Below are 19,518 nucleotides of genomic sequence, written 5' to 3'. Positions count from 1 at the left end.
CTGATTTTGATTATTTAATTTTCAATAAATTTTTATTTATTGTTACTTTTGTGAGTTTCAAGTGATTTCAGTGAGAATTGTGGGTTTTTCCTTCTTTAACTGAGGGGTACCAACAATTTTGTCCACGTGTGTATCTCGCCTCAACATTGATCAGATGGAGGCAGATAGAACATGACTTTCTAAAAATGTTGTTTCATTTCATTGATGTTCCCCTCTGCTGTTTAAAAGAGTCTTGGGGATGAATTTAATGGTCTACTAACACATCATTAGTACAAAATAGTAGTGCTAGTGTGGTTGTAGCCCCTCCTTGTGTGTCATGCAAGTAAAACATGCATCTATCAAGGAGGAAGCTGTAAAGTATCGACAAGAATGCTTTTAAAGTTAAATCACACTTAACGAATTTGAGTAAAAGTTGCTTCAAATAGAAGTTTGTAGCCTTTATTTTTGACTTTAGCTCATGAAAACGGGTTTAATTTTGATTATTTTGATGTGGGTAAAGTGCAACGATTGATAAAACTGACTCTTGTTCCTGCAGCTTGACCAGATTTTGGGGTAGTTACTAAAAAGACATCACATATAATTTTCAGCTGTGTTGATAAGTAACGATGATGCCGTTGGAGGACTACATCCTCTAAGATTACTGATAGGCTAGAGGAGCCTCCAAGAAACCACCAAGGGCTGAAAAATTAAGCCATTTTCACCATCTTTGTTGTTTAGTCAGTTTGAACTTCAAAGTGCTTGTTTTTTCATCTTCCTCTTCCTGTTTCAAGACTTTAGCAGCATTTGCTCCCCACTGTTCCATAGAATAATGCAAAAAAGACCTCTTCAGCTCAAATTCCAACAAAATCTGAGCTTTTTTATGCGTGCAATAACTTTTGCAGTTCCTCGATTGCGATTACGAGCGACCCAATCCCCATCAACCTACATGTTAACATGTCCAACTTTACAGCAGAAATAAATGTGTTCCTTTGCAGCCTTTGTCATGTGTTTGTTTACTAAAAGACAGAAGATTTCTCAGTTTGTGTTACAGATTGATCTGTTATTAGTTGATAGTGCAACTAATTATTAAGATGTCGATGTGACAGTGGACCTAAGCGAAGGATCAGAATAAGGTTTGCTCCCGTGCTAATCCATTAAAACAATGTCTTGATTAGGGCATCCCCCAGTTTAGACACATTTTGGGGGGATTTTAAGTGTTTTGCATGTTGTCCATTCATTTTTCTCCGCCTCCTTGGCAGACCCTCCTTGATCGACGAACATTTGTCTGTCTGTCTGTCTGTTCGCAACATTACTCAAAAATGAACCAACAGATTTGTATGACATTTTCAGGAAAAGTCAGAAATGACACAAGGACCAAGTGATTAGATTTTGGCAGTGATGTGGCTTATAGTCTGGATCCAGACTTGTTAAACATTTCTGTATCATTGCAAAATAGCGTCACGGCGTCACTGTAGCTATGACAACAACTGAACGCTACATCAGCTGCCTGCTGACGATAACATGATTGCGATCCTACTACAAATCGACCGCTGCTGGCTTATTGTGACTTATCCGTGAGAAATGCAACAATTGATTCAATTGTGGGAGTGTTTATAAGTCCCACCAATTCCAGCTGCTCGCAACATATTTAGGCCATGCGATTCGGTATCTGCACATAATGTACACATGTATAACGCACGCCTGTGCTCAATGCAATGTCATTATTTATTAAAGATTTCATGTGTCGGAAATCCTACAATGACTGAGCAGCCTTGGCAGAGTACTGTGATCTCTGAAGCTTTTCTTGCTATTGATTTAAGCCTGTATGACAGCGGACATAAACAAAAGAACAGAATAAGGTTTGTGCCAATGTTAATATCTTCAAACAATGCTTTGATTAGGGCATCCCTTAGTTTAAACACATTTTGGGGGGCATTTTTGCATGTCATCTCTGAACTTTTCTTGCATGCAACCTTTTCCATCATACCCTTTGATGCCACTCAGCTTGAAAAACTGCACCTTTGTTGCTCCATTCAGAGGCACTGGTGCCCTATTTCTACATGTTATTTCAAGATCCTAATGTGTTAAGTTGCTGTCATTGTAAAGAGAAAGTTGACAGAAATGCCAACAGAACTGTTTTCATTCAGTAGCGAATATTAAAAGAAGAGGTGAAACAACAACGAAGACACACAACTGAGTTGGAAGAAACAGAAGACGTAACAGGAGACAGGATGCAAAACAGATAGTAATAAAAAGGTGCTGAGTGATGCAAAGAGCAGTCAGCTCAGGTGAAACATATTCATGAATACCTTCATTCTGTTGTCAGGGAAGCTGTAAAACACAGAGTACACTGAGGTTGCAGTCTGAGCAGGTAAAGGAAGACGGAGACATCAGATCAAAATAACTCCCAGATCTCAGACAGACTACAGCTCGCCTCCCTCCCTTCTCTTCCTCAGGAAGAAAGAATGCAAAACAATAAACATTCCTGTTTCTAGGACAAATATGTCACTCTCTGCAAAGCTCATATTTCGACATTTTGTTTTTATTTGCTCTTTGATCGGCTGTTTTTCTTTTCCTCCCAATAAATCTTCTTTAGTGGAGTTTTATTGTTCTTTCTCAGATTATTCTACATTCTACACATCTTGTTTCACTTTTGCCCTCAGCAACACTCCTTTTTTTATTTTAGAGGGGAAAAAATGAACGACGGGGATGATGTTGTTTGAGGAAAGGAGGTCAGGAGGAGAAAGCGAAGGCAGCCGGCTCGTCTTGTGACTGCTATGTGGAGGTGGACTTGTCAGGTAGCCCACTGGAGCGCAGTAACAGACACACAAGCACAGCAACTACCAGCAAACCTGACTCAGAAAAGAGATCAAATCCAAGGTGTCCTCATTCGCCAGCCAAAGTTGGACCACGAGTTCAAGCTTGATTACGCCTTTTTAACCCAGAAAACTCTAATTGGTTCACACAAAACCTGCATCAGCTGAAGCATTTTGCACTCTGATCAAGCTAAACCCCTTTCTCTGTGACTTAACATCTTTTATGTTTGACTTTCTCATCAGTACACGAACACAACACAGCAACTGGCCACAGAAGCACGCTAAAATTCAAATTCCAGATCTGGATCATCACCAAATGTCGAACCCTTGATCTTAATCTCTCCACAACTTCCCTCCATTGTCAGATGTGTTGATAAACTACAGATCAAAAGTGTGAACAAATCAAAGACGAAGAACAACATAGAACAGATACAGACTGGCCGAGAAGGTCTCGTAAAGAATCTGCACTGCGCATTTGTTGGGCAGAAACCACAGAAAGTAGTCGGAATAAAAAATCTTGCAACCATGGATCTAAATGTGACAATTTAGATGTCTTTTTATTGTTACTACGAGTGATTTTTTTGGCCAAAAAGCGGCTTCAGTGGGTGTTCTACTTCTGCCAGCACAAATAAAACTCTTAAGAAGACGTCAGCGGCTACTGATAGTGCAACAGAAGATTTACGAGCATCTGGAAGACACATAGATAAACAGAACGACAAAATACATGAAAAGAAAATATCAAAATAAAGCGCCACAGACAGAGTTTCTAGCCAAACCTGGATATTTGTGTGAAATATGAGGTTCGGTTATGGATAAAAAGCTGATGTTTAAAGTTCAATTAAGCCTTTTTCTGCACTGATTCAATACAAAATCCTTTAAAAGTTAGTTTCTCAGGAATTCATGACTCTTTCTGCACATCTACAGTTCAAAAAATTTAATAACAGTTTGCGTCAATCCTTTGGATGACTTCTAATAAAAATATATTCAGCCAGTTAGTTTTCTTAATTAGTGGGAATAACCATGAGAGAAAAAAAAGTCAGTGTCTTTAAGTTACCTCAATTTTAATTTAGTTTTAAATCAACCGATAGAGAAATTTGAGCTTAAATTATTCACAATACTAAGTTGACGCAACATTATTATGTTAACAAAACCCATCAAAACATTGTTTGAAACTTAAAATTGATCTGTGTGATGAAAAAAAAAGTCCAGCTCATTATTGCTGCTTGCTAATGCTGAAAAATACACATATTATTATTATCCGACTGCAGAGAGCTTTACTATGGGTTGAGACTATTGAATAGCTCCCTTTTTAACCGTGATAAATAGAAATCTCTCCTAGCTAATGATCCTTATTGGGCAGTAAGTGGTCAAGTCTCACCAGTTAAACAGGTAGAAGTTGTACTTTTTACTCAGTATTTATGGGCATGACACATTTAAACAAATGTTTTTAATATTTCTGGTTTTATGACTCGTTTATCAAGGTAGCATTACATATTCACATTAAAAAGTGACTTTTTAAGGTTATCCTGTCTCTTTTACTGCATCTACATAACTGCTACTCTGTTTTCTATGATTAAATCTCTTTATATTTGCATCTTTTACTTCAGTTTCTTGCCTCTTCCAGGTCAAACAGAGTCTGAGTGGGTCGGTGACTGCAGAGGAGGAGCGTATGTCTTGGACAGGGGTAATTAGCTGTCTAAACAGTTGGTGTTAGCTCTCATTGACTTTTGTCCATCTGTTAATCCCGACGGCATCTGCAGCTCATTGACACCACAGTGTGAGTCCTGCCAGAAAAACACACAAACACACACACACACACACACACACACACACACACACACACACACACACACACACACACACACACACACACACACACACACGTTTGTACTTCTATCTTAGTGAGGACATCCATAGGCGTAATGCATTTCCTTGAGCCTTACCCTAACCTTAACCATCACAACTGATTGCCTAACCCTAATCCTTACCCTGACCCTAACCAAACCTCAATTCATACCTGTTCTCTAAAAACAAGTCTTCACCCTCAAACATGGCTGTTTCAAAGTGAGGACCGGCCAAAATGTCCTCACTTTGTAAAAATGTCCTCACTTTGATAGTTAAATGCAGAAAATGGTCCTCACCATGTAGCAAGTACAAGAACACACACACACACACACACACACACACACACACACACACACACACACACACACACACACACACACACACACACACAAAGCACACACAAAGCACACAAACTGTATGCTGGAATATTTTAGATATAAATATTTAGCTGCAAATGTGTCTTTTCATCGCCAGCGCCTGTTTATGGAGGTTATTTCTATGTTGTGACCCATCTGAGGTTTAGGCAGCAGCTTTTTCAATCAAATTTGCCAATATTGTGTGAATTTTTTATTATTATTTGAAGATAAATTTAACCCTCCTGTCGTCCTTCGGGGCAAATTGACCCATTTTAAAGTTTAAAAAATGTGGAAAAAATATATATATTTTCACAGTGCAAACTTACACATTTTCAAAAAAATTTTAGGAAATATTTGAACATGTTTTGGTGGAAATGTTTAAGAACATTTTAAAAAATCAACCAAAATCCAGTGAATTCCGCTGTCAAATTTGGGGATTTTTTTATTTAAAAAAATAAAACTTTTGAGGGAAATTTTTCAGGAATTTTCTTCCTGAGGATTTGGCACATTTTTGTAAATTTGGGGAAATTTCTTCTGAATTTTGGACTTTTTTCAGACAAGGCAACAACATTTTTTGGTAAGGACAACACAAGGGTTAAGTCAGTTGTGAAAAACTTGATGCATTCAGTCAAGCCAGAAATTTAAGGTGGTTTTCCTCCTGGATTTAGTCCAGAAAGTAGGTGTTCAGTTCAGTTCAAGTTTTCTGCTGCATTTTGTGCAGATTAAGGCATGACTTCTTCTTTATTTTTGACTTTAGCTCATGCAGATGAGTTTAATTTAGATTATTTTGACATTAATAAAGTGCAGTGATGGATTTTTCAAAAGATATCACATATGAGAGATGGCAGAGACGTCGTTGATTGTTGATTAATCTGCTATTTTCTCATTTCCTTGGTAAAATAATGAAAAATGTTGATGACAAATGTCTTCAACTCAAACATAAACAGTTTACTGCCATAGAGGCAGAAAGAAACCAGAAAATATTCACACGCAATGACAGAATTTAGACTCTAAAAATGATGAAAATAGTTATCAATTATCAATTAATTAATTAAAGTGATGATGGTTAATGGCTGCTGCTTTATGACTCTAAAAATGACTCTAAAAATGATGAAAATAGTTATCAATTATCAATTTATTAATTAAAGTGATGATGGTTAATGGCTGCTGCTTTATGGATAGTCGCGCTGCAACGATCAATTGATTAAATATCAACAAGTAAATTAATCATCTTCTATTCTGATCATCGATATAGCAGCTTGAGTAATTTTTCTAGGGTAAAAAAAGTCAGAAAAATTATTGGAATTTGATTTGAAGGTGACTAATTGTTTGATTAATCAATTAGGTGACAAATAAGTAAATAAAGAGATTAAAAATTCTCTGACTGCAGCTACTTAAATGTGAATATTTCCTGGTTTATTTCCTTTTTTGTGGCAGAAAACTTCATAACACTGGATTGTGGACAAAACAAAACATTTTTTAATCTTTATCAGATCAATGTTTTTACTATTTTTTTGACATTTTAGCAAAAAGAAAAACAAGTAATCAATAGAATAACTGAGAGATTAAATCAATGACAGCCCTATTGAAGAGTCACTTCATGTTTCTCTACTCTCTGAGGGAGATGATCAGCATGGATGAAGAAGAGAGAAAAGAGTTTAAAAACAAAAGCTGGAGGCAGAAACAAGATAAAAGATTTCACCAAGAAGCGGTGTTCTCTCGCTCTTTCACTGGAAGCTCCGGCATCACGGATTTATCTGGATGTTGTGACTAACTGGACCCTAACAAAACATAGATTCCCTCCACAAAACCCACCTGGGATGCGGGTCACGTGAAAGGTGAGGAGTGTGTGGCTGAGCAGCCGTGCATGCGTCTGTATGTGTGTGTGTGTGTGTGTGTGTGTGTGTGTGTTTGCAGAAAAGCATGCATCAAATTAAGCGTGTGTTTGCGGTTTGCGTGGCATGACGGGTTCAAAGAAAAACCTGCAGGTATATATTACCGCTGAACTCCCTCACCTGGCTGCACGGAGATTCATATCTGGAAGAGGATTAATACTGAGCCTGCACACACACACACACACACACACACACACACACACACACACACACACACACACACACACACACACACACACACACACACACACGACAATGAAAGTAAGACCTTCTGTTTTTTAGCATATCTGCTGAGATTTTTGAGAATAACTGACCTAAAAAAGATGAAAATATGTATTAAAACGTTTATTGATCAGGCAATAAAGTCAGGTTGGGTTTATTCACTCTGCCTCCACCAGGGGGCCTCTTTGAGAGCTCTGGCAACAAGGTGAGGGATGGAGACCATCACCTTCTTCCTTTCTTTTAGTACAACCTGAACTAAACACATTGAGCTCCATATTCAAAGATTTCACTTTGACGTCTTTAACATGAAGTCAAAGCTCTTTCTTGTGCAGTTTTGCTCCATATTTGCATATTTTAGAAAAAAAATGCACAGTTTGTCCTTCATATACCCTGTTTGATCTGCACTTTGTTCATTCAACACTTCCTACCTCAGAGCTGAAATTTTCTGCACCATAAACGTTGCACATTTTTTCCTGTATTTACCCTTTTTTGCACCTTTTTTTCTTTTACCTCCATGCATGTAGCTACAACTAAGAATTTCATCACATATGACAGTAAAAATCCTCTGAATTATGTCAAATATCTCTTTGGGGAATCACAAGAAGACTGTAGTCTTTATCTGTACAGACACCGCTTAAGGAAATGCAAAGTTGAAAGCCAAAAAGTGATAAATTATAAACCTTTTATGTTGTTTTAATAACCTGTTGTGACAAAATAATGATAATAACCTAAAATTGTGTCTTATTGACACAAACATTTCTGTGTTATTATATGAACTGAAGCTGCAGGAAGTTCGTCAACTTTTTTTTTTTTTTTTTACAAATTTTGAGGCCTTAACAATGTGAAATCTTAAGTTTATGTTCCAAGTCATTAAGAAAACTGTAATTAAAAGCTCCCAAATTCATTTTGTAGCTTCAGTAGAAGTCGTCAGAACTCAAAACATTAAAGCAAACTGTTAATTTTAGGTTCAAACATTTGTTCTTCGAGTGTTTTTATGGTTTCTTATCTCTCCTGATTAATGTATCTGGGTAAATGGACCATAAAAGTGCAAAGAATAAGTGCATTTTACATGGTGCTATTTGTATTTGACATATTTTTCCACTCTTTGACCATTTTTAGACGTTCGACTGTACAACACTATAAAACCAGTTTATCTTTGCTTTTCTAGCTTCCAGGAATGATCTAATCCGTGTTGCGCCGAGACAACCTCACTGGAAAGCAGGAAAAAGGTCGCCAGGTTCAGAGCAGAGGCAGGAGAGAAAGTTAATCCCACATTTTCTTCTCTTTAATCAGCTGAAATTTTAAGGCACAAGCAGTAGATGTCTGGATTATTGTGATGAGAAGCGCTGATTGGCCACGCCTATTGTGTGGGCGGGGCCTGTGGCCGCTCCTGAATTATTAATGAAGTGTGAATATTCAGTGAATAACAGAATATTACATGAGACTCCTGCACTGATTCATCACTTCTTTGACTCCGCAGTTTTCAAACTGGGATGTCTAGGAGGAAGAATTGCGGAGCTGCAGCTGGATGAGGATTTAAACTATTGTAGAAGGAGGTGAAGTATGCGCAAACACAAACATAAACACACCCGCCCGCATCCGAGAGCAAAGAGAAATCTCACCCTGATGTCTTATTAAGATAAAACAAGCACCAAAGTCAGGAGATTTTGGCGCAGAAACCAGAAATAAAGATGCGAAGATGCGCTAGAACGCAGCTGCTGTCAACACAAAACACACGTTTCCCCTCCTGGATCATCACCAAACGAAATTACGCACAACAGTCTGTCCGCTAAGACGCACACTGACAGAGCTTCAAGGTTTTATTCCGAAGACCTGAGGAGGAATTCAACTTCTGTCTCAATCTGACAACCAGAATAAAAGTGGGAGCTGATGGGGAAAGTGTTCTGCGTGTTTCTACAGGTTTCCCCCAGAAGAATAGTGATGCAGCGAATCCGATCTGCCGCGAAACTACAAGTCTGCGCTGCTCATGGCACTAAAAAGGTGCCAAAAAGGCTCTGCGCAAAGGTGCTTTAACCACCTGCTTATTATTTATATCAACTCCAACCGGATTATTATTAGAGCCCGACAGAAGCACTTGTTACAAAGCAGCCTCTCTATTTATAAACCGCTCGCTGGTAGCCGGTGAGTCCCGGCGCCGGCTCCCGGCAGCTCTGTCGGGTTTTTGCGGGTGTCCTGACGCCGCCTGCTTGAGGGTAAATGTGTACAGAAAGGCGCAGAGTGGAGGCGCAGAAACTTACCGCAGAGTCGGACCGCTGCACGGCGACGCACAGGAGCAGGAAGAGCAGCGCCGCGGCGGGCAGGAGGTTCTTCGGCTCTTTATTCATCTCTGAGGGGGAATAAAACAAGGATCCGCCGCGTTAACTGTGACCCTCCGGGCGGCTCTCTGCTCGCATGTCTCGGCCCTGCCGCCTCCTGCACACCGGCTCTGAGCGGAGCAGGAACACTATGGAAACGCTGCGCTACGCTGTGAAGCTGGTCCTGGCTCTTGCACCGTGTGCCTCTGCTGTCTCTCTGGAACTTTTCCTCTCCTCGACTTGCAAACCTGCTCAGCCGGAACTACTTGCCCCCTCGCTGCGCAGCGATATCACCCCAGTGCACCAGCGGAGAAACTTCACCTGAAAATTCACTTAAAGGCGACAAACTTTTGTCCCCTATAGATAATCAGTGTGCAACACTGTAATCCATGAACCAAGTGGCGCATTTTTGCAGCAAAACCTGTTTCTATATAATTTATCTTATAGCACCTCGCGGAGGGATATGGGTCCTTGCATGAAAATCCAACCCTACGCCCGAGGCTGCACAAAACAAGGTTTGACATTAAACCTTTTTCTGAAATGTTCTATTGGCCCGGGCACGTTGCACACTGTCAGATTGTTGAATGTCACATTCTCGGCGTTGACCCCTGACAGAAGGGATGCATTGACAAATAACTTTTTTAGAAGTTAATTTCTAGTCCTCTTCAGTCTTTAAAATGTTGCTTAAAATCAGAGGACTGTTGGAAGAAGTGTTGAAAGAAACTTACTGACTAGATTCCATCAGGGAAATGTCCAAAAACATACAGGACCTTAGAACACGAGGCCTCATTTGGGAATTAATAGCTCATAAAGTAGTGATATGAAACCGTCTACATGCTTTTCTAATAGTTACACAGCATCTTTAAAAAACAAACCAACAAACACTACCAGACCAGAATGAGTGGTGCCAGATTGTGGTGCCAACTTTTAACATCTGCTCCTTTAGGCTCTGTGCCATCAGGATTTGGAACAACCAATGTTTGTACATTAAAATTTACAGATTAATAAAGAGGGCGGAAAGATGGGATGGAAAAAATGTCAGCAATTTGTCGCATCATTTTCCATTAAGTGTGTGTTTTGAAGGTTTATTGATGGTGATATAATGTGATGCTGGCTGTCTGGACTTTTTAAACACCACGAATGAACCATTATTTTCTGATATTTTCCATTTTTGGAATTAGTCGCTAACTTTTTATGTAGTTTCGACCTCATGAGATACAAAATACAACAACTTTCTGCCACATTTGAGAGATTGAAATTGAGTGGGTTGCCAAAAGAATCATGAATTAAAATGTGTTGCCTTGTGTTTCAGAAATACCGGAGTCACTATGAGGCTCAGAGTTTCAGTTTTTCAGGTATTGGAAATAAAACAAATTAATGCAGCAGATCTGCTAATTCTATATCAACCTGAAGAGGTCCCAGTCAGGATCCCTGAGGATCTGCGGGACACAGAATACTTCTGTTTATGTGTTAATTAAAGCAGAAACGTGATCCACAATACGCAGCTATAAACAATGTGGAGGCCTCAGTCAGGTCAAGTTGAACTAAAATAGAACATTCGGAGGCTATTGCAACTTGAGTAACTCAATGTCTGTGTTTAGAGCTCAGATCTGGATGGAGCTGCTCAAACAAAGTTCTTCACTTTATTTCATGTGTAAAACAGATTTGACTCCCACAATGCAACAACACTGTGAGATAGTTTTAGAAGAAAATTAAGCTATTTTATAGTAAATAAATGAAACTACAGAAGATTAGATCAAGGTTTAAGTCCTCCTATGGATGGTAAAAAGTAATTTCAGGGACAATAAAAATCCAATTTACTATTTTAGGTAAACTTTTAAGTTGAAAATTTTAATTTAAACGCCTGTGTCGACAAAATATTGTTGCATTATCTGAATATTTCGTCTAATTTAAACTCAAACTTCTGCATTATTTGATCTACAACTGAATTCCAGTTAAGGTAGCTTAATGAAATTGGCTTGATACCTTTTTAAAAAAACTTCTAATTTTAAATCTGTTTTAGAAAAAAAAACATAATTTACCAATTTAGGTAAACATTTAAGATGCAAATGTTGCTATAAATGGCTGGGTCGATACAATAATGCTGCATCAGTTAATCATTGTGTGTAATTTAAGCTCAAATTTCTGCATTTAGTTGGTTTAGAACTACATTTAAATTGACGTAACTTAATAAAATTGGCGTCATAACTTTATTTTTCAAAAAGAATATCTGATATCAAATTTTTGTACTTTAGAAAAAACATCTAATGTACCAATTTTAGCATACAAATGTTGCATCTACTTAATAGTGTGTCCAATTTCAAGTCAAATTTCTGCATTAGTGGGTTTAAAAGTAAATTCAAGTTGAGGCAATTGGCTTGATAACTTGTTTTTCAAAAAGAACACCAAATTTTACATTGTTTTATTAAATAAAACAAAACATCTCATTTACCAATTTAGGCAAAGTTTTACGTTCCAAACATACACACGTGGACAAAATTGTTGGTACCCCTCAGTTAAAGAAGGAAAAACCCACAATTCTCACTGAAATCACTTGAAACTCACAAAAGTAACAATAAATAAAAATTTATTGAAAATTAAATAATCAAAATCAGCCATCACTTTTGAATTGTTGATTAACATAATTATTTAAAAAAACAAACTAATGAAATAGGGCTGGACAAAAATGATGGTACCCATAACTTAATATTTTGTTGCACAACCTTTTGAGGCAATCACTGCAATTAAACAATTTCTGTATTTGTCAATGAGCGTTCTGCAGCTGTCATCAGGTACTTTGGCCCACTCCTCATGAGCAAACAGCTCCAGTTGTCTCAGGTTTGATGGGTGTCTTCTCCAAATGGCATGTTTCAGCTCCTTCCACATATGTTCAATGGGATTCAGATCTGGGCTCATAGAAGGCCACTTTAGAATAGTCCAACGCTTTTCTCTCAGCCATTCTTGGGTGTTTTTGGCTGTGTGTTTTGGATGGTTGTCCTGTTGGAAGACCCATGACCTGCGACTGAGACCAAGCTTTCTGACACTAGGCAGCACATTTCTCTCCAGAATGCCTTGATAGTCTTCAGATTTCATCGTACCTTGCACACTTTCAAGACACCTGTGCCAGATGCAGCAAAGCAGCCCCAAAACATTACTGAGCCTCCTCCATGTTTCACCGTAGGGACAGTGTTCTTTTCTTCGTATGCTTGGTTTTCGAGTCTATGAACATAGAGTTGATGTGCCTTACCAAAAAGCTCCAGTTTGGTCTCATCTGTCCAAAGGACATTCTCCCAGAAGCTTTGTGGCTTGTCAACATGCATTTTTGCAAATTCCAGTCTCGCTTTATTATGAGTTTTTTTCAGCAGTGGTGTCCTCCTTGGTCGTCTCCCATGAAGTCCACTTTGGCTCAAACAACGACGAATGGTGCGATCTGACACTGATGTACCTTGGCCTTGGAGTTCACCTTTAATTTCTTTGGAGGTTGCTCTGGGCTCTTTGGATACAATTCCAACGATCCGTCTCTTCAATTTGTCATCAATTTCCTCTTGCGGCCACGTCCAGGGAGGTTGGCTACTGTCCCGTGGGTCTTGAACTTCTCAATAATATGAGCCACTCTTGTCACAGGAACTTCAAGCTGTTTAGAGATGGTCTTATAGCCTTTACCTTTAAGATGTTTGTCTATAATTTTTTTTTCAGATGTCCTGGGACAATTCTCTCCTTCGCTTTCTGTTGTCCATGTTCAGTGTGGTACACACCTTTTCACCAAACAGCAGGGTGACTACTTGTCCCCCATTAAATAGGCAGACTGACTGATTATGAGTTTGGAAACACCTGTGATGTCAATTAAATGACACACCTGAGTTAATCATGTCACTCTGGTCAAATAGTTTCAATCTTTTATAGAGGTACCATCATTTTTGTCCAGGCCTGTTTCATTAGTTGTTTTTTTAAATAATTATGTTAATCAACAATTCAAAAGTAATGGCTGTTTTTGATTATTTAATTTCAATAATTTTTATTTATTGTTACTTTTGTGAGTTTCAAGTGATTTCAGTGAGAATTGTGGGTTTTTCCTTCTTTAACTGAGGGGTACCAACAATTTGTCCACGTGTGTATACCTTAATATACCTTATGTGTTACCATAATAATTTTGCATCAACTTAACATTGTATATAATTTGAATTCAAATTTCTGCTTTAGCTGGTTTAAAATTGAATTTAAGTTGAGGCAACTTAATGAAATTGACTTAAACATAAACATAAAAATGTGTATTTTACAAAAAAGTCTAATTTCCAAATTTAGGTAAATCTTTAACATGCAACATTACTTTAATCAGCTGTGTCAACATAATAATGTTGCATCAACCAAAACTGCATCTAATTTGAACTCAAATTTCTGCTTTAGTTGGTTTGAAACTGAATTCAAGTCATGTTATCTTCATGGAATTGGCTTGAATAACAGCATTTTTCAAAAAGAACATCTCATTTTACATCTTTGTATTTTAGAAAAAAAACCCACCTAATTTACCAACTTCAACATAGTAATGTTGCATCAACTTAACTTGTATGTAATTTAAAGTCAAATCTCTGCATTACTTGACTTTAAACAACACTGAAGTTGAGGAAACGTAATAAAATTTGCCTGATAACTTAGTTTTTCAAAAACCCCCATCAATTTTTATATCTTTTTACCTTACAAAATACATCCGATTTTACCAATTTAGGTAAACTTTTAAGATGCAAATGTTGATTTAAATGTCCGTGTCGACATATTAATGTTGCATCAACTTAATATTGGGCCTAATTTGAACTCAAATTTCTGCGTTAGTTGATTTAAAACTATGTACAAGTTGAGGTAACTGGCCTGATAACTTAGTTTTTTCAAAGAAAACGTGAAATTTTACATCTTTCCATGTTATTAAAAACATCTCATTTACCAATTTCGGTAAATCTTTAAGATGCAAATGTTGATTTAAATGACTGAATCTTCACAATAATGTTTGCCACCAACTTCATATTGTGTCGGATTTTGAACTCGCTGATTTAAAATGGAATTTAAGCTACTTAATGAAACTGGCCTGATAATTAGTTTTTCAAAAAAACATCAAATTTTTACATCTTTCCATGTTATAGAAAACATGTCATTTAACCAATTTAGGTAAACTTTATGGTTGCAAACGTTGCCTTTATCAGCTGTGTCAACAAAATAATGTTGCATCAACTTAAAAATTGCCGCTTATTTGAACTCAAATTTCTTCACTAGTTGACCTCAACTACATTCATGTTTGAGGTAACTCAAAGAAAATGACTTGATAACTGAGTTTTTCAAAAAGAACGTCTCATTTTAAATCTTTCTAGAGAAAAAAGAAACATCTAATTTGCCAATTTCAACATGACAATGTTTCATCAACTTAACTTTGTTGTATACTTTGATCTCAAAATCCTGCATTAGTTGGCTTAAAACGAAATTCAGGTTTAGGTAATTTAATAATAATAAAACTGGCTTGATAGGTATATTTTTCTTCCCCTCCAAGGACAGTGTCATACAGTTTAGGCTGTTAGTTTAAAAAAACCCTTGACTGTAGATAAAAAGGGGATTCCTCTAATAGTAGGGAGGTGAAGTGACTTTTGACTTCAAGTCATGATGCAAAGGTCCCCTTTGGTATGGAAGTACCTTAGGGTCTAATGCAACGTTATTTTTTAGACTGTACATGAGCAGAAAGTGTCATGAATTCCTGAGAAACTAACTTTCAATGGATTTTCTATTAAATCAGTGCAGAAAGGGCTTAATCAAGGAACAAAGTCTTCCTATTTTCTTCAAGATTTCTCTGCTTTTGGACTTTTCCCACAGATTTTAAACTCGCTTTGGAGAACTGAAGCGTCTCCTGTGCTGCTGCTTTCGGTTTGAAGAGGTTCTGGTGACTGTGAGGGTTGAAAAAGAGTGCAGCAGCCGGACGTCTGGAGGCATGAGTGACATGTGTTTGCCCCTCCTCTCCGAGCTGCTGAGCGCTGCTGAGTTTGAGACGCAACAGCCCGGAGAGCGCAGCAGCGACTTTACCGCTGCAACTTTGGTGAGTTGGATAAGCTCTGATTTAATGAAAGAAAAGCCAGCAGATATGTGGGGCGCCAAGGTAGCTGTGTCCGTGTGTGTGTTTAGCGGGCTGTGGAACTACTTTCTGTGTGTGTCTGTGTGTCTCCGGGCAGATGACAGAGGTTTTCGGAGCCGTCGATGGAGCGCGTTTGAAGAGTCTTGCTGGTGAAGACGAGGGGGATCGAGTCTCGACCTGCGCTTCCCCTTCTGCCAGTCGGGATCAAAAAATGAAATTTCTGTAAGGTTTTACGTTATTTTTCTCGCTTGAAAATCAACTTTATGTCTGCTGAGTTGGCTGTTAAGCTGCGCAGTTTACCTGCCAGCTCCTGAGTGGTACTCCTGAAAATGGTTTGTTTCTCTGCCAGGGTTTGTGCGCTGGCGGTGGCCTTGGCGGTGGGATCTGCGCACGGAGTAAGTCCCATCTGTTTATATTGCTCTCTCCACATCAAGTGGCTCTCGGCTCTGGTTTATTTAAACTCTCACACAACGCAGAACCCGAGCAGGTTTGCTGCTCCGAGAACTCAACTTTTACGAAGCGGCTGCGCGTAAAAGCGCAAAACGAAGCAGCGATAAATGGAGACGGTTTAAGCTGCGTGTGTGTGAATGAGCAGCTCCACGCGTCAGTTTGTGGGTGTCTTCACATTTCTGAGGATTTTCTCTTATGCACACTTTCGTCACTGTTGCGTTGCGCTTTTTTATTGTCATTTATCAGTAGATTGCACCTGCATTTGCACTTATTTCTCGCACAATTTGCTCAAAAATTTCTCCATTTTTTTTTTTTAGAGCTTTGGTCAGGAGTCGGCATTTTTGTGTAACCTGAGGGGAGAAAAACCAGCTCCCGTTTGAGTCTACCCGCTCAGTTATTTGCTATTCAAACCCCGCCCCGCTGCTGAATATTTAGGAATTATTGGGGCAGGAGGAGTCCAGCAGCTTGTTGCAGTCTACTTCAGGCCTCCCAGTAGTTTCATTTTCACACTAATTTCCGAATATTGATAAGTGGTTTGAAGAAAATGTACCAGTTGTCAAGCTACTGGGGAAAAAAAATCACCTTCCTACCTTGTTATCATGTCCATATGGTGGGTTTAAAGGTACTTAAAAAAAACCCAATTGTGTACTCAATTACAACAAATTAATGAAAAATACAAAAAATGCTCCTTTAATGTTAAGTAAATAGGAGAGTTTACTTCAAATCCTGAAGAAAAATGTAGTTTTATGGCCAATTTTATTCATTAAATTCAGTTATTAATCCATTAGTGTCAAGATTTGAGTTTAAATAACACACATTGCATGTCCAACCAACCAGAAGTCGACCTAAACTAGTAAATAAGACTTTAATCTTTCAACCAAGGGCTAAAAGATGTATGTTTGGTTCATCATGTTCTCCTTGATTCTCAAAAACATGCAAATTTAACAAGCTAATTTATTTTCTGCATCATTATTCTTCCTTAGAATCAATTTCCAGTTCCAAAATTTTTGGCTTAATTACTCCAATATTGCAGTTTTTCGCTGTGTTGTGTAGAGGAGTTTTAAAATGTGTGAGCTGGTGTGCTTGAGCTGCAGTGAGTGTTTAAGCTGAGTTACATCTAAGATATTTTAAGGTATAAAGAGATGATTTGCATGGGGAAAAAACCTTCAAATTATGTAACTTCGATGCCCAGATGTGAGTTTTCAGGGGTTAACTCAAGAATCAGGAAGGGAGTTTAAACATGTATTATCAAAAGGCTGATAACCTTCAAATTATGTAACTTCGATGCCCAGATGTGAGTTTTCAGGGGTTAACTCAGGGGGGCTGATAACAGGAAGTTTTCATCATGTAAATGAAGAAAAGTTAATTTCCTCAAACAAAAACATGAAATGTAAGGTCAACGTGACACCTTATGAGGCACTAACTGCTGCTCTAGAAGCATATGAAGTTGTGGAATAAAAGCAGCAACTTTTACCTCCCAACATTAGAATAAGAAAGAGCAGAAAAAGTGTTGTTTTTTGTATCAGTGCCAGAAAATATTCAGCCTAAAGTCTCCACAAACCTGCAAGATATCTGAGTGTGGCTTGACATTTGGAGTTTACCAAGCTGGTGCATTTTCTGCGCTTCAAATAACCAAAATAATTCTTAACATTACTGAATAAATTAGTACCTAAATGTGCTCCAGCTTAATATTTAGCTGCAGTTAAGTGTGTCACTCTCAGCCTTACCGTAAATTTCACCAACATTTAAAGCGAATCAGCGGTTCAGAGCTTCCTGCGCTCAATAGGAATCAGCTGGATGGAGCTGCGTTGACTTTGAATTGAACTCCTCCACCCACCACCCACCTCCTTGTTGTGTATATGTGTGTGTGGCTGAGTGACAGATGAGTTCACTGGGTGGTCTGCTCGTTCATTCTCGAGTCTTTGGGTTTCGCTGCAGCTCAGAGTTTGTCTTTGCACCAAAAGTAAATGACCAAATTCTCAAAAATACAGTAAAATCTGGGTGCTTCTCTGGAGACAAACATGAGCCAAAAGCTCACAAAAGTCTGTTATTCCCTGAGAGAGGCAATTTACCATTTCATTTTTACTAGGAATTTCAATTATTTTTCTTTCTAAAATATCTTTTGATACATTGCTGCATTTGAATAAATGTTCCTAATGTCTGCCAAATATGTTTTCCTTCATCATAAGTCATTCATAATTCTGAAAAACCTGTTCCTGGTATTGTTATATATGAAAATGTCGGCTATTTACAGTCATGTTTCTGCCTTTTTAAAGAAGAAACTGTTATTTAAAGGTTGCAGTTACAGCACCGAACTCTAAAAAACTAACTTGAGAAATTATGTTCAACCGACAAACAAGATCTTTACTGTACAATTAGGTCGATAGTTATATTTACAAAGTACTAAATGATTGGTTTTAAGCCGATTACTCAACAAAATGAAGTTGTTCCAATTAGTGTTTTAAAGTTTCTAAGTTGACAAATTTTGAAAGTGAAGCTGCTTCATTGTTAAAGTAGGTAGACCTGACCCAAAAGTGAAGAATATTACATTATCATGCCAGTTTCCTCAAGTTATCCCAACTTGAAGCAGGCATCTAAGCGGAGCATCAAAGTCTGGTTGAACACACAGGAAATCCAACTATGAGTCAGATTTAATGTCACTATGTTGATATTCAACCACTGGTTGATTACTTAATTAGTTGTTTGTTGGATAAAATGTCAGAAAATCTGCTGTGTCTCCTTACAATTTCATTTCTGCACAGCTACACTACATTCTCAATTATGTTTTGAGGGAATATCTTTACATCTATTTAACTGATCTGCTGTCGCTCTGTAAAAACCGATCAATCAGATGAAGCAGGACTCGTCACCATGGTAACACCGAAAAATGGAGAATTAGCTTTAAACATGTTGGGAAATGATCATACTTTAACCCAAAGTGTGCTACTCTCTGAATCTACACAAGTAATTTCTCGTTCCTGAGCTTAACCAAATTTCCAGCATGTGGTTTGTGACAGTTTAAACCAAAATGAACTGAGACATGTGGTTTTGGTGCCAAACCTGAACGAAAACAGTGAGTTAAAATTAAACTTATGTGTGAGAATAATGACAATGCAAATAATGATGTAGCAGGTTTCTTTCAAAACATCCATGAGAAAACAGTTTAGTTGTTGTCAAAACTGAATTTTTGGGGACGGATTTGCAAAAATTTTCATCAAATCACAAAAGTGAAAAAAAGTTATTTGTCCAAAGATATTCGGTTTATTGACATAGAGGAGAGAAATCCCAGAGGAAATATTACATTTAAGTAGCTGAAATCAATGAAATTTGCATTTTTCTTAAATATTTACTTAAACTTAATTTTCTTCATTTCATACTTGACAACTAATTGAATAATCAAACAAATAGTCCATTTGTAAAATCACGTTTTAATTCACTACAGAGTCGATATGACTTGAATTTGGCTTTACAGAATGATTTCACAAATTGCAATATCTGTGAGGAAAGAAATGCAATTTATTTTCCATAATTGTT

General features: G+C 37.8%; 2 protein-coding genes across 2 annotated transcripts in view; one reads left to right on the top strand and one right to left on the bottom strand.

The window, feature by feature from the left end:
* The window catches only part of col4a5 (collagen, type IV, alpha 5 (Alport syndrome)), an 84,350-nt gene extending 74,592 nt beyond the window's left edge, over positions 1–9,758 (bottom strand). The window contains exon 1 of the mRNA XM_022202167.2: positions 9,372–9,758. Coding sequence (XP_022057859.1) covers positions 9,372–9,458 — 87 coding nt within the window. The 5' untranslated portion in view covers positions 9,459–9,758. The remainder of the gene's footprint in view (positions 1–9,371) is intronic.
* A 5,528-nt stretch (positions 9,759–15,286) lies between these two features.
* The window catches only part of col4a6 (collagen, type IV, alpha 6), a 207,370-nt gene continuing 203,138 nt past the window's right edge, over positions 15,287–19,518 (top strand). The window contains 3 exon segments of the mRNA XM_051943848.1: positions 15,287–15,498; positions 15,632–15,756; positions 15,884–15,929. Of these exon segments, the coding sequence (XP_051799808.1) occupies positions 15,394–15,498; positions 15,632–15,756; positions 15,884–15,929 (276 nt within the window). The 5' untranslated portion in view covers positions 15,287–15,393.

The sequence above is a fragment of the Acanthochromis polyacanthus genome, chromosome 23 (genome assembly GCF_021347895.1).
Source record: "Acanthochromis polyacanthus isolate Apoly-LR-REF ecotype Palm Island chromosome 23, KAUST_Apoly_ChrSc, whole genome shotgun sequence".
Taxonomy (NCBI): domain Eukaryota; kingdom Metazoa; phylum Chordata; class Actinopteri; family Pomacentridae; genus Acanthochromis; species Acanthochromis polyacanthus.
This window is presented reverse-complemented; position numbering and strand designations above follow the sequence as displayed.